Below are 13,206 nucleotides of genomic sequence, written 5' to 3'. Positions count from 1 at the left end.
CAGAACAGTAGGCAATAACTGAAGATTCCGATTTTTTATTTTGGATCTAGTGGATCTCCTAATTAAAACAATGAGGAAAGTACTGGAGTTGGAAGATTCGGAAAACATGAAGAAGGATGAGCTGTTTAGCAGCTTGCAGAAGAGGATGAGATGTTTTACTCAACATAAAGGAGATGATGGAGACTGAGTGGAGTTGGCCAAATAAAAGTTGGTAACCCTCAAGAGGTTTACAAGGATGTATCCTCTTTCAGATAAGGAAGTCGAGAGTTGGGAAACGCCTCCAAAGGTCGACTCAGCAATTACTAGGATTGCAATGAAGACCACATTGCCTGTACATGATGCGGTGTCATTCCATGATGCTATGGATCGAAGGATGGAAAGTGTCTTGAAGTTCTTTTTAGCTGCCAGCCTGGCATGTAAGTTACAGCATCGCTTTCCAGAGCCATGCAGATATGGCATTGGAGAGAGAACTTCCATCCTGAATGCCCTTGCGAAGATTAAATTGTCAACAGATATCGCAGATGCACCATTGGATGTAGTTAGTCTATGTAGTTCGTGAGAGGTGTGCCACTTTCGGTAGTGACCAGAAGAGCATTGGGTAGCAGATTCTACCTCCAAAGAACAATTTGTGTTTCTTGCCTTTTGAGGACGAATATTTGTTCCGCCGAAAATTAAACGCAATAATATCTAAAGTGTTCGGAGGAAAAAGTGTGCTCCTTCTGCAGGGGCGGAGAAATAGATGATTTTTTTTTTATTGCAATCACATTGGCAAGAAGCGTGGGAGAACTCCAGGCTCTCTCTCGTAAGGAACCCCCCCTTGCATTATACCAAGATAAAGACGTCCTAAGACTGGTCTTCCATTTCCTTCCGAAGGTCGTTTCACCTTTGCATCTGAATCAGAAGATAATTATTCCTTCCTTTTTGCCCAAATCTGGATAATTCTAAAGAGAGGAGGCTGCATTAACTTGGATGTAGTAAGATGTTGAAAACATATTTAGAGTTGAAGATTTCTGAATATCTGACCGGCTGTTTATACTCCCAGAGGGACCTAAAAGGGGGAAGCAAGCCTCAAGGACAAGTATATCTCAGTGGATCGACTGTGCATCAATATACCATACGATCTTGAGAATAAACAGACCCCACAGGGCAGGAAGGCACATTCAATTAAAGCACTCTTTATTTCAGGGGCTTCTAAAGCACAAGCATCTCCAATGCAGATATGCAAAGTAGCAGAGTGGTCTCCGTTTCACACACTTGTTAAATATTACAAATTGACCGTTCAGGCCTCAGCTGAAGCAAGCTTGGGTAAAAAAAAGCTCTGCAAGCCATTGTATCTTAATGGTTGAAGTTCATATTGTTTGTTTTCTTTACTGCCTCAGACTTCCTTTTCTTTGGTATGCCCCATGCGGTACCCAGTGCTATGTGGGGAACAGCAATAGAGAAAATGTATTGAGCTTACCGTAAATGTATTTTCCTGTGCTCCATTAATGACAATGGGTAGATCGTACCCTTCCTGTACTAATGTGTGTTAGCTTTAGGGGGAAACCCAAGACCTTTCTGCAGGTAGAGGGGGAGGCCTTGTGTACAAGTACCTGCAGAAGAGTTTCCTGACCTACTGCTGTCCCATTCGATAACCACTGCCATTCGTGGAGTACAGGAAAAGAAAATGACGGCAAGCTGAATACATTTTCTCTTTTCTGTTGCTGGCTAATGGAACTCAATGCACTGGCTGACATATATAGGTTTTGTTAGCTGTGCAACCACATTGGGAATAGTCATAGTACCGGTCTCAATGCAAAATGCGTGACAATGTTATGCCTACTCAGACAGACTAGTACTACATATGAATCCTGCTATTTAATTTTTTCAGTATTGGAGTCCCATACAATGGACACCTGCCATTTAAAAAGTCTGTCCATTTCTCAGATCCCTAAATTCTACATCCTGACTTCTCTTTGTGGTTAAAAACAGTTGACGTTTGGAACTTTTTATGTTCTTTATTTTCACATGAAACAATTCTTCTGTATGGTTTGCCACACATTGGATGCAGTTTTGTCTCTTATTTCTCTCCTCCCTTTGTCAAACAACAAGAATATTGCAAACTATGACAACAGCTGAAGAATTTGACTCTTTGTAACCAAGGTCGCCTAAAATACATCCCTGTGTTCTTTGGATCGTTGCCACACTTTTCAAAATTTGAAATCGCCCCAGGGCAGAGCAAGACAGTATTAAAAAAATAACGAAAATATGGAGGAAAACTGTGTGTTATGTTAAGAGTAAAATAATGCTGCTATCCACTGCTCAGATCTCACAGTGCCTGCACTGCGGGTGTTGAGGGCTCTTGAAATGGAACATTCACTTCAGTACTAATTTAAAGAGGTGTTGATCTTGGACTGCACTCAAGTAACTGGAGTAATTTTCCTACGCGCCAAGCACATGTAAATGAGGCTTGAAGCTGCAGGCCAGGGCTGGGCTGTTCTGTTTCAATTACAATAAAAAACATAATTTCCTATACTCTTTGAAGTACCTATTTACTATATACCCGTGCAGCATGACCCTTATGTGTTTACATAAAACAGAAAGTATCTTGCTGCCTGAATTGCAAATGTATCTTTTTTTTTTTTTTTTTTAAAGAAACATGATGAGTTTGTCACAAGCTTTTTTTAATATTCCAGTGTAGGTTTTAATAAGCTAGCGTTGAGAGGAGTGCTCTTCAAAATAAAGGGGGGCACAGCTTTCATCCTACGCATTAAACAAATAACCTTTACTTTGTGCCTGAGAAAATGCCACATGGTAAGGGCAGTGGATACTCTAATTTTTACTAAGCGGAAAATTAAAAAATGTAATACCGGCTTTGCCTGATTTTATAAGGCAAGGTTTTTTTTGTTCAATAAAGTGAAGTTGAAAAGTACGTATGTGCCTTATAATTGGGCCCGCCCACTTTGTGAGCCAATCGGCAGTTGGATGTATGAGGTTGGAGGGTAAAGGATAAAACGGGAGAAGCTCCACCTTGGGGGTCTGAACAGCCATGTTGCTTGTGGCAGAAACCTGAAACCGAGAGAGATAGACACACATACGGAGAGAGAGACAAAGAAACTGTGTGTGTGGTGTGTGCTGTTTGTGTGTAGCAGCATTTTGTGTGTGTGTGTGCTTTTTTCTTTCCAGCTAATACTAAAATTAGGGGGCCACCCAATGATTGGGCAAATTCGGTATATGTAATGACTATTCATTGAGTATACCTGCTTCTGTTTTTTTAATTCCACCCGTCTCTGTCTTTTTTGTGTTTCTGTTTTTCTCCACTTGCTATGTATTTCTTTCTTTTTCAGTATACAAGTCCCCAGAGTATGAATCTCTTGGCTTTGACCTGACGGTTGAAAGATTGGTATCTATTGGCTACCCTCAAGAGCTTCAAAGTTTTGTCTATGACCCCACATTCCCCACCAGGTGAGGATATTGTATTTAACGACAATAAGTTTATTGCCCAGGTTTACCTTAGGACTAGATTTATTCAACTAGAACTCTTCCCCAAGTATCTCTGTGTGATAAAAGATATGCCATATTGTTGCTATCCATCACTCCAGTATCCCACTGCAGCATACAGTAGAGGAAGTCAAACTCAGACAAAATTATTCTGTGAAGTGTTTTAATTCAAATCAGGATTAAAAGGCAAATATAAATCGCTATATTTTGGCTTGTTTCCTATTCAGCACAAGATGTATATATTGTTATGTCTACTCTTCCATGTTGTACCACACAATGCAAGCGCTTTGCAAAGCCATGTGCTCCAGGCCCTTACAGCAGAGGAAGTGAAAACCCAGATATTTAACTTTCTGTGCTAGTATTTTTGTGTATTTGTATCTTCACTGAAATGTTTCAGACAATCCTGCTCATGTAGTTTATGACTTTCCCATAGGGGCTTGGTATTTGATACCACATTTGGAAATCTGTTGAAAGTCGATTCATATGGGAATATTCTTGTCTGCGCACATGGGTTTAACTTCATGAGAGTGTAAGTACCGAAATCCTTTTCATCCTTTGCTGAAAATAATCATGTTGGTGACTAATGAAAGGCAAGTGAGTGGCCTACTCCATGTATGTGGGACTTTAAAGAGCATTGAACAACTCCAGTGTTAAGTATCCTACTAGAAAACTGTGCTTGAGTGAAAATAGATGCGTAAAAAATGTTAATCAGTAGTACATAGTTACATAGTTACATAGTAGATGAGGTTGAAAAAAGACGTACGTCCATCAAGTTCAACCTATGCTAAATTTAGACAACAGATACTTTATCCTATATCTATACTTACTTATTGATCCAGAGGAAGGCAACTCCAGTCCTCGAGCGACCAACAGGTCAGGTGTTCAGGATATCCCTGCTTCAGCTCAGGTGGCTCAGAGGCTTAATCGAAGACTGAGCCACCTGTGCTGAAGCAGGGATATCCTGAAAACCTGACCTGGTGGTAGCTCTTGAGGACTGGAGTTGACTTCTCCAACGTAAATTATCCTCTGAAAGTTTCCTTTTCCTTTATTGAACGCATTCACATCCACTTTTATATATGAAATTGCATCACAAATGGATTTGTTGGATAATATAAAAAATTATCTGGAATTCAAAAGCTTCCAGTAACTTTCTCCGTGCTCCGACTCACACACCTGTGCTGTCTGCACTGCGGGAGCTTCGCTCCCTGACGTGATGGAGCTAAACGTTCGCTAGTGCAGCTCCTGGGAATCTTTTGTTGTTGTTGTTTATTATTGGTACATTTCTGGTTATAATGCTATTACCTGCAGGGAAATTTGAGGTTTCACATTTTCACATGCAAGGAGCTGTTATTGGTAAGTATTCATTCCTAATAATTGTTTACATTCCAGCAAATTCAGTTTAATTATAAAATATTGTTTTTGGTGCATTTTGTTTGAGACTATCAGTAGTGGGGGAGAAGGTGGGTGGGTAGGTAGGTGGCAGTGGTTTGAGGGAAGATGGCAGTGGTGGCTGGGAAGATGGCAGTGGTGGCTGGGAAGATGGCAGTGGTGGCTGGGAAGATGGCAGTGGTGGCTGGGAAGATGGCAGTGGTGGCTGGGAAGATGGCAGTGGTGGCTGGGAAGATGGCAGTGGTTTGAGGGAAGATGGCAGTGGTTTGAGGGAAGATGGCAGTGGTTTGAGGGAAGATGGCAGTGGTGGCTGGGAAGATGGCAGTGGTGGCTGGGAAGATGGCAGTGGTGGCTGGGAAGATGGCAGTGGTGGCTGGGAAGATAGCAGTGGTAGCTGGGAAGATGGCAGTGGTGGCTGGGAAGATGGCAGTGGTGGCTGGGAAGATGGCAGTGGTGGCTGGGAAGATGGCAGTGGTGGCTGGGAAGATGGCAGTGGTGGCTGGGAAGATGGCAGTGGTGGCTGGGAAGATGGCAGTGGTGGCTGGGCAGATAGCAGTGGTGGCTGGGAAGATGGCAGTGGTGGCTGGGAAGATGGCAGTGGTGGCTGGGAAGATGGCAGTGGTGGCTGGGAAGATGGCAGTGGTGGCTGGGAAGATGGCAGTGGTGGCTGGGAAGATGGCAGTGGTGGCTGGGAAGATGGCAGTGGTGGCTGGGAAGATGGCAGTGGTGGCTGGGAAGATGGCAGTGGTGGCTGGGAAGATGGCAGTGGTGGCTGGGAAGATGGCAGTGATGGGTTTGAAGATAGCAGCACAGTGTGCAGAGTGGTGAAGAATGACGTCCGGGCATGCTATGGTGCGAGCTCTCATGTAACAAACAGATGGGCCTCTCATACTGCAGTCATGCTTTGTAGCTCTGTAAAGCTTCCCATTGTTTACGGACAATACATCAGGGTATTTACCTTTGTCACCATTGTCCTCTTTTTGCATATGGTAATAAGTCAAACTGCGTTTGGTTGTGTCGGCATCACGACGAAGCATATGATTATTTTATTACTCTGCGGTTTTGAGCCATGTACAAAGGTAGTTTCTGGTTAAGCTTTTTCTTCCTAACTAGTCACTCTGCTACATTAACAGTATTAGTGCATGTGCAGATATTCTAGGCAGGCCAGTTTCTTTTTCTTTGAACTGTGGTGCTTGTTAAAAACGGGAACAGTAACTCATTGCTAAACCACAATATGATTTTGTGGCTGTTGTTTTGTAATCAACATTAACTGTAAGACTAGGCTGTGTTATGAGTACAGCATTGTACTCTCTCTGGGGGAAACGCCAAATATGTTCTCTTTGGCTCTATGCCCGTACATAGAAGTCAATATTTAGATCCTTGTTTTATAGTAGAGAAAAAGAAGCATTGTTTATAGCAGCATTCCCACCTTACTCCCCCTCCCCCCTTTTTGTTACAGGATGGGGACAGGTGCTGAACCCCCTATTTGTAGCTCCTGGGACTAGGGTTGCCAGGTGTCCAGTATTGAACCAGACTGTCTGTATTTGGACACACTGTCCAGTAATTTTTTTTAAGGTAATACTGGATATATGTGTCCCCGGTATTACCTTTTACCTCTCTGGACATAGTGACCTGGCCGGCATGGAGGGCCGCGGGATTTCCCCAAGCAGGGAGAGAGCAGGGTTGTTGCTAGGGGACTGGGCAGCTTCCTCCATCTTGATTGGCTGCTGCTGGGTAATATAGCCAATCAGGAGGAAATCTCAGGAGCCCTGGGTGTGGGACCAAGGAGAGAAGGAAACAGCACAGAGCAGAGGGAAGTGAGAGAGGGGAGTGTTTTTGTGTGTGTGAAAGCACCATTTTGTCCTGTATTTTTGGAGAAGCCACCTGGCAGCCTTACCCGTGACTCCGCGGTTCCTGAGATACTTATCTGTGACGATACTGGTATCGCTTCCATTTAATAATAATAACTTTATTTCATATAGCGTTATTCTCCCAATGGGACTCAAAGCGCTTCACAATTACAGTATAGCGTGCGGTACGCAGCACATAGCATTTTCACAGTCCCTGCCCAGATGAGCTTACAATCTGTGTTTATGGTACCTGAGGCACAGGTAGATAAAGTGAATTGCCCAAGGTCACAATGAGCTGAAACCGAGATTTGAACCAGGTCCCCATGATTCAAACTGTTATTTACAGAGTCAGCATCTTTACTCACTGAGCTGCTCCTTCTCCCTCAGACCTGTGTGGTCCGTTTCCCCTGAACAAAGAACAATTAGCCCATAAATGTGGATTTTCTGTCCTCTTTCTGCAGAAGTTCTGTTAAGGAAACGTGAATGTAGAAGAGGAGTTTAATTTATTATGATTTGCCTTGCATGTAACCGATACTCGGTGATCAGACCCAGGACACATTATCCTTCTTGTGGCATTACAATTCTCTGCCCGCTTGGAGAAACATTTGTAGCTTATGTGTGCATACTGTATTACAGTACAGAGATTCTCAAACATCACCTACTGCTTTATATTTTTAGGTATACCAATTACTTTCAGCTTAATTTCTAGTGGAGAATGATGTGGTTGGCCTCATTTACTACAGGATGGTAATCTATGGCTTGAAGTGAATGAGTTTACGAAGCCATGTGTAGCTACCATGAAGCCCTGCGGTTAGAAAGTGGTCATATCTTGCAAGTAAAAGGCATAATTGAATGTTTAGAGTCAAAATACTTCATTATTCCACACGTCATGTTGGGATTAAAGTGTAAAAATGTTGTCTTTTATCACTATCAAGTACATACGCTATATGACACGAACAAAAAAATCTGCTCTTTTACCATAGACCAGAAACAAGAGAACAATACCCAAATAAATTCATCCAGCGAGATGACACAGACCGGTTTTATATCCTCAACACCTTGTTCAATTTACCAGGTAAGACTCCCAAATGTGTTTGGTTTAATTCTTATTAATGGTCATTGTTTTTTTTTTCTTCTTCGTTTTTTTCGTGGTTTCCTTAGTTGTTTTGCTTAGCAATTTGATTTGCTGAGAGTTTCCTGGCGCCTGAAGACCCTTTCATGCTGATGGGCTGGAAGGAGTCTCACGACAGAAGACTGCTTAGTAAAAATGGCTCATAGCGTGATATATGTTTTATAGGCACATAGAAATGTGCAATATTTTCTCCCTATTGACTGATAATTACTTAAAAGAATGGGGTGAAATATAAAGACAAGTTTGGAACAAAATTGACATATATTGCATGAAGTTTGTCTCACTTCTTTATGCGTCAACATATCAAGGTCTTTGTTCCAAGCTTTGCGCCAGGCGTCGGCTTGTGATTGTGGGAATGGCAGTAGGAGGATTAAGGTTGCGTGTCTGTGTCCCTTTTTTTATATTATATTTGCGGCCAAAAAATCTGCCAAATCTGCAGTGGCATAAATTTCTCTGGTTAACAATTTGAATCACAAAGTCTTTCTTACATTTTATGTGCAAAGTAAATGAGTGCTTCAGTATTCGTGTCGTATGGTTATGAATCCAAAGGTCGATGCTAACAAGATCCACAGCATTAAGAATAAAGCATATATTTGAATTTCAATGTTCATCAAAGGAATTTTATGTTACCTCTTTTTGTGTGGCTACCCCTTGAAGCATATAGTCAATGATATTAATAAGACCCGCTAGGTGACTGAGATGAAAGATATCGGGGGTTGCCTAGGTATATGGCTGGCCCTGGCGTAAATGTGAACAGGACTGCACAAGCCGCCTGAGTAGTCCTGTCTCGTAGTCGCCCATGTACACACCACTACAGCAACCCAAATTCCCATATCACTTGGTTGAAAAGAAGAAATATACAACTCACGGAATAGTTGGCCACTGGAGGTAAGTGTAGGCGTGCTCCCTGCCGCGATGTGCTGTAGAACTGGAGGTAAGTGTAGGCGTGCTCCCTGCCGCGATGTGCTGTAGAACTGGAGGTAAGTGTAGGCGTGCTCCCTGCCGCGATGCGCTGTAGAACTGGAGGTAAGTGTAGGCGTGCTCCCTGCCGCGATGTGCTGTAGAACTGGAGGTAAGTGTAGGCGTGCTCCCTGCCGCGATGCGCTGTAGAACTGGAGGTAAGTGTAGGCGTGCTCCCTGCCGCGATGTGCTGTAGAACTGGAGGTAAGTGTAGGCGTGCTCCCTGCCGTGATGTGCTGTAGACCTGGAGGTAAGTGTAGGCGTGCTCCCTGCCGCGATGTGCTGTAGAACTGGAGGTAAGTGTAGGCGTGCTCCCTGCCGCGATGTGCTGTAGATGGAGGTAAGTGTAGGCGTGCTCCCTGCCGCGATGTGCTGTAGATGGAGGTAAGTGTAGGCGTGCTCCCTGCCGCGATGTGCTGTAGACCTGGAGGTAAGTGTAGGTGTGCTCCCTGCCGCGATGTGCTGTAGAACTGGAGGTAAGTGTAGGCGTGCTCCCTGCCGCGATGTGCTGTAGATGGAGGTAAGTGTAGGCGTGCTCCCTGCCGCGATGTGCTGTAGAACTGGAGGTAAGTGTAGGCGTGCTCCCTGCCGTGATGTGCTGTAGAACTGGAGGTAAGTGTAGGCGTGCTCCCTGCCGCGATGTGCTGTAGATGGAGGTAAGTGTAGGCGTGCTCCCTGCCGCGATGTGCTGTAGATGGAGGTAAGTGTAGGCGTGCTCCCTGCCGCGATGTGCTGTAGATGGAGGTAAGTGTAGGCGTGCTCCCTGCCGCGATGTGCTGTAGACCTGGAGGTAAGTGTGGCGTGCTCCCTGCCGCGATGTGCTGTAGACCTGGAGGTAAGTGTAGGCGTGCTCCCTGCCGCGATGTGCTGTAGAACTGGAGGTAAGTGTAGGCGTGCTCCCTGCCGCGATGTGCTGTAGAACTGGAGGTAAGTGTAGGCGTGCTCCCTGCCGCGATGTGCTGTAGAACTGGAGGTAAGTGTAGGCGTGCTCCCTGCCGCGATGTGCTGTAGAACTGGAGGTAAGTGTAGGCGTGCTCCCTGCCGCGATGTGCTGTAGATGGAGGTAAGTGAAGGCGTGCTCCCTGCCGCGATGTGCTGTAGAACTGGAGGTAAGTAGGCGTGCTCCCTGCCGCGATGTGCTGTAGAACTGGAGGTAAGTGTAGGCGTGCTCCCTGCCGCGATGTGCTGTAGAACTGGAGGTAAGTGTAGGCGTGCTCCCTGCCGCGATGTGCTGTAGATGGAGGTAAGTGTGGCGTGCTCCCTGCCGCGATGTGCTGTAGATGGAGGTAAGTGTAGGCGTGCTCCCTGCCGTGATGTGCTGTAGATGGAGGTAAGTGTAGGCGTGCTCCCTGCCACGATGTGCTGTAGAACTGGAGGTAAGTGTAGGCGTGCTCCCTGCCGCGATGTGCTGTAGAACTGGAGGTAAGTGTAGGCGTGCTCCCTGCCGCGATGTGCTGTAGATGGAGGTAAGTGTAGGCGTGCTCCCTGCCGCGATGTGCTGTAGATGGAGGTAAGTGTAGGCGTGCTCCCTGCCGCGATGTGCTGTAGAACTGGAGGTAAGTGTAGGCGTGCGCCCTGCCGCGATGTGCTGTAGAACTGGAGGTAAGTGTAAGCGTGCTCCCTGCCGCGATGTGCTGTAGATGGAGGTAAGTGTAGGCGTGCTCCCTGCCGCGATGTGCTGTAGAACTGGAGGTAAGTGTAGGCGTGCTCCCTGCCGCGATGTGCTGTAGAACTGGAGGTAAGTGTAGGCGTGCTCCCTGCCGCGATGTGCTCTAGAACTGGAGGTAAGTGTAGGTGTGCTCCCTGCCGCGATGTGCTGTAGATGGAGGTAAGTGTAGGCGTGCTCCCTGCCGCGATGTGCTGTAGATGGAGGTAAGTGTAGGCGTGCTCCCTGCCGCGATGTGCTATAGAACTGGAGGTAAGTGTAGGTATGCTCCCTGCCGCGATGTGCTGTAGAACTGGAGGTAAGTGTAGGCGTGCTCCCTGCCGCGATGTGCTGTAGATGGAGGTAAGTGTAGGCGTGCTCCCTGCCGCGATGTGCTGTAGATGGAGGTAAGTGTAGGCGTGCTCCCTGCCGCGATGTGCTGTAGATGGAGGTAAGTGTAGGCGTGCTCCCTGCCGCGATGTGCTGTAGATGGAGGTAAGTGTAGGCGTGCTCCCTGCCGCGATGTGCTGTAGACCTGGAGGTAAGTGTAGGCGTGCTCCCTGCCGCGATGTACTCTAGAACTGGAGGTAAGTGTAGGCGTGCTCCCTGCCGCGATGTGCTGTAGATGGAGGTAAGTGTAGGCGTGCTCCCTGCCGCGATGTGCTGTAGATGGAGGTAAGTGTAGGCGTGCTCCCTGCCGCGATGTGCTGTAGATGGAGGTAAGTGTAGGCGTGCTCCCTGCCGCGATGTGCTGTAGATGGAGGTAAGTGTAGGCGTGCTCCCTGCCGCGATGTGCTGTAGAACTGGAGGTAAGTGTAGGCGTGCTCCCTGCCGCGATGTGCTGTAGAACTGGAGGTAAGTGTAGGCGTGCTCCCTGCCGCGATGTACTCTAGAACTGGAGGTAAGTGTAGGCGTGCTCCCTGCCGCGATGTGCTGTAGAACTGGAGGTAAGTGTAGGCGTGCTCCCTGCCGCGATGTGCTGTAGAACTGGAGGTAAGTGTAGGCGTGCTCCCTGCCGCGATGTGCTGTAGATGGAGGTAAGTGTAGGCGTGCTCCCTGCCGCGATGTGCTGTAGATGGAGGTAAGTGTAGGCGTGCTCCCTGCCGCGATGTGCTATAGAACTGGAGGTAAGTGTAGGTGTGCTCCCTGCCGCGATGTTCTGTAGAACTGGAGGTAAGTGTAGGCGTGCTCCCTGCCGCGATGTTCTGTAGAACTGGAGGTAAGTGTAGGCGTGCTCCCTGCCGCGATGTGCTGTAGAACTGGAGGTAAGTGTAGGCGTGCGCCCTGCCGCGATGTGCTGTAGAACTGGAGGTAAGTGTAGGCGTGCTCCCTGCCGCGATGTGCTGTAGATGGAGGTAAGTGTAGGCGTGCTCCCTGCCGCGATGTGCTGTAGAACTGGAGGTAAGTGTAGGCTTGCTCCCTGCCGCGATGTGCTGTAGAACTGGAGGTAAGTGTAGGCGTGCTCCCTGCCGCGATGCGCTGTAGAACTGGAGGTAAGTAGGCGTGCTCCCTGCCGCGATGCGCTGTAGAACTGGAGGTAAGTGTGGCGTGCTCCCTGCCGCGATGTGCTGTAGAACTGGAGGTAAGTGTAGGCGTGCTCCCTGCCGCGATGTGCTGTAGAACTGGAGGTAAGTAGGTGTGCTCCCTGCCGCGATGTGATGTAGACCTGGAGGTAAGTGTAGGCGTGCTCCCTGCCGCGATGCGCTGTAGAACTGGAGGTAAGTGTAGGCGTGCTCCCTGCCGCGATGTGCTGTAGAACTGGAGGTAAGTGTAGGCGTGCTCCCTGCCGTGATGTGCTGTAGACCTGGAGGTAAGTGTAGGCGTGCTCCCTGCCGCGATGTGCTGTAGAACTGGAGGTAAGTAGGTGTGCTCCCTGCCGCGATGTGATGTAGACCTGGAGGTAAGTGTAGGCGTGCTCCCTGCCGCGATGCGCTGTAGAACTGGAGGTAAGTGTAGGCGTGCTCCCTGCCGCGATGTGCTGTAGATGGAGGTAAGTGTAGGCGTGCTCCCTGCCGCGATGTGCTGTAGACCTGGAGGTAAGTGTAGGTGTGCTCCCTGCCGCGATGCGCTTTAGAACTGGAGGTAAGTGTAGGCGTGCTCCCTGCTGCGATGTGCTGTAGAACTGGAGGTAAGTGTAGGCGTGCTCCCTGCCGCGATGTGCTGTAGATGGAGGTAAGTGTAGGCGTGCTCCCTGCCGCGATGTGCTGTAGATGGAGGTAAGTGTAGGCGTGCTCCCTGCCGCGATGCGCTTTAGAACTGGAGGTAAGTGTAGGCGTGCTCCCTGCCGCGATGTGCTGTAGATGGAGGTAAGTGTAGGCGTGCTCCCTGCCGCGATGCGCTTTAGAACTGGAGGTAAGTGTAGGCGTGCTCCCTGCCGCGATGTGCTGTAGATGGAGGTAAGTGTAGACGTGCTCCCTGCCGCGATGTGCTGTAGAACTGGAGGTAAGTGTAGACGTGCTCCCTGCCGCGATGTTCTGTAGATGGAGGTAAGTGTAGGCGTGCTCCCTGCCGCGATGCGCTGTAGAACTGGAGGTAAGTGTAGGCGTGCTCCCTGCCGCGATGTGCTGTAGATGGAGGTAAGTGTAGGCGTGCTCCCTGCCGCGATGTGCTGTAGAACTGTAGGTAAGTGTAGGCGTGCTCCCTGCCGCGATGTGCTGTAGAACTGGAGGTAAGTGTAAGCGTGCTCCCTGCCGCGATGTGCTGTAGATGGAGGTAAGTGTAGGCGTGCTCCCTGCCGCGATGTGCTGTAG

At 47.9% G+C, this 13,206-nt stretch overlaps 1 protein-coding gene across 2 annotated transcripts in view; it reads left to right on the top strand.

The window, feature by feature from the left end:
- NT5C2 (5'-nucleotidase, cytosolic II) overlaps nt 1-13,206 on the top strand; it is a 64,779-nt gene that overhangs the window by 32,794 nt on the left and 18,779 nt on the right. For both annotated transcript variants that reach the window (XM_075612514.1, XM_075612515.1), the window contains 3 exons: nt 3,327-3,444; nt 3,914-4,009; nt 7,703-7,794. In XM_075612514.1, the coding sequence (XP_075468629.1) occupies nt 3,327-3,444; nt 3,914-4,009; nt 7,703-7,794 (306 nt within the window). The remainder of the gene's footprint in view (nt 1-3,326; nt 3,445-3,913; nt 4,010-7,702; nt 7,795-13,206) is intronic.

Source organism: Ascaphus truei, chromosome 8 (genome assembly GCF_040206685.1).
Source record: "Ascaphus truei isolate aAscTru1 chromosome 8, aAscTru1.hap1, whole genome shotgun sequence".
Lineage (NCBI taxonomy): Eukaryota > Metazoa > Chordata > Amphibia > Anura > Ascaphidae > Ascaphus > Ascaphus truei.
The sequence above is the reverse complement of the archived record's forward strand: the minus strand, read 5'-3'. Positions and strand labels throughout refer to the sequence as shown.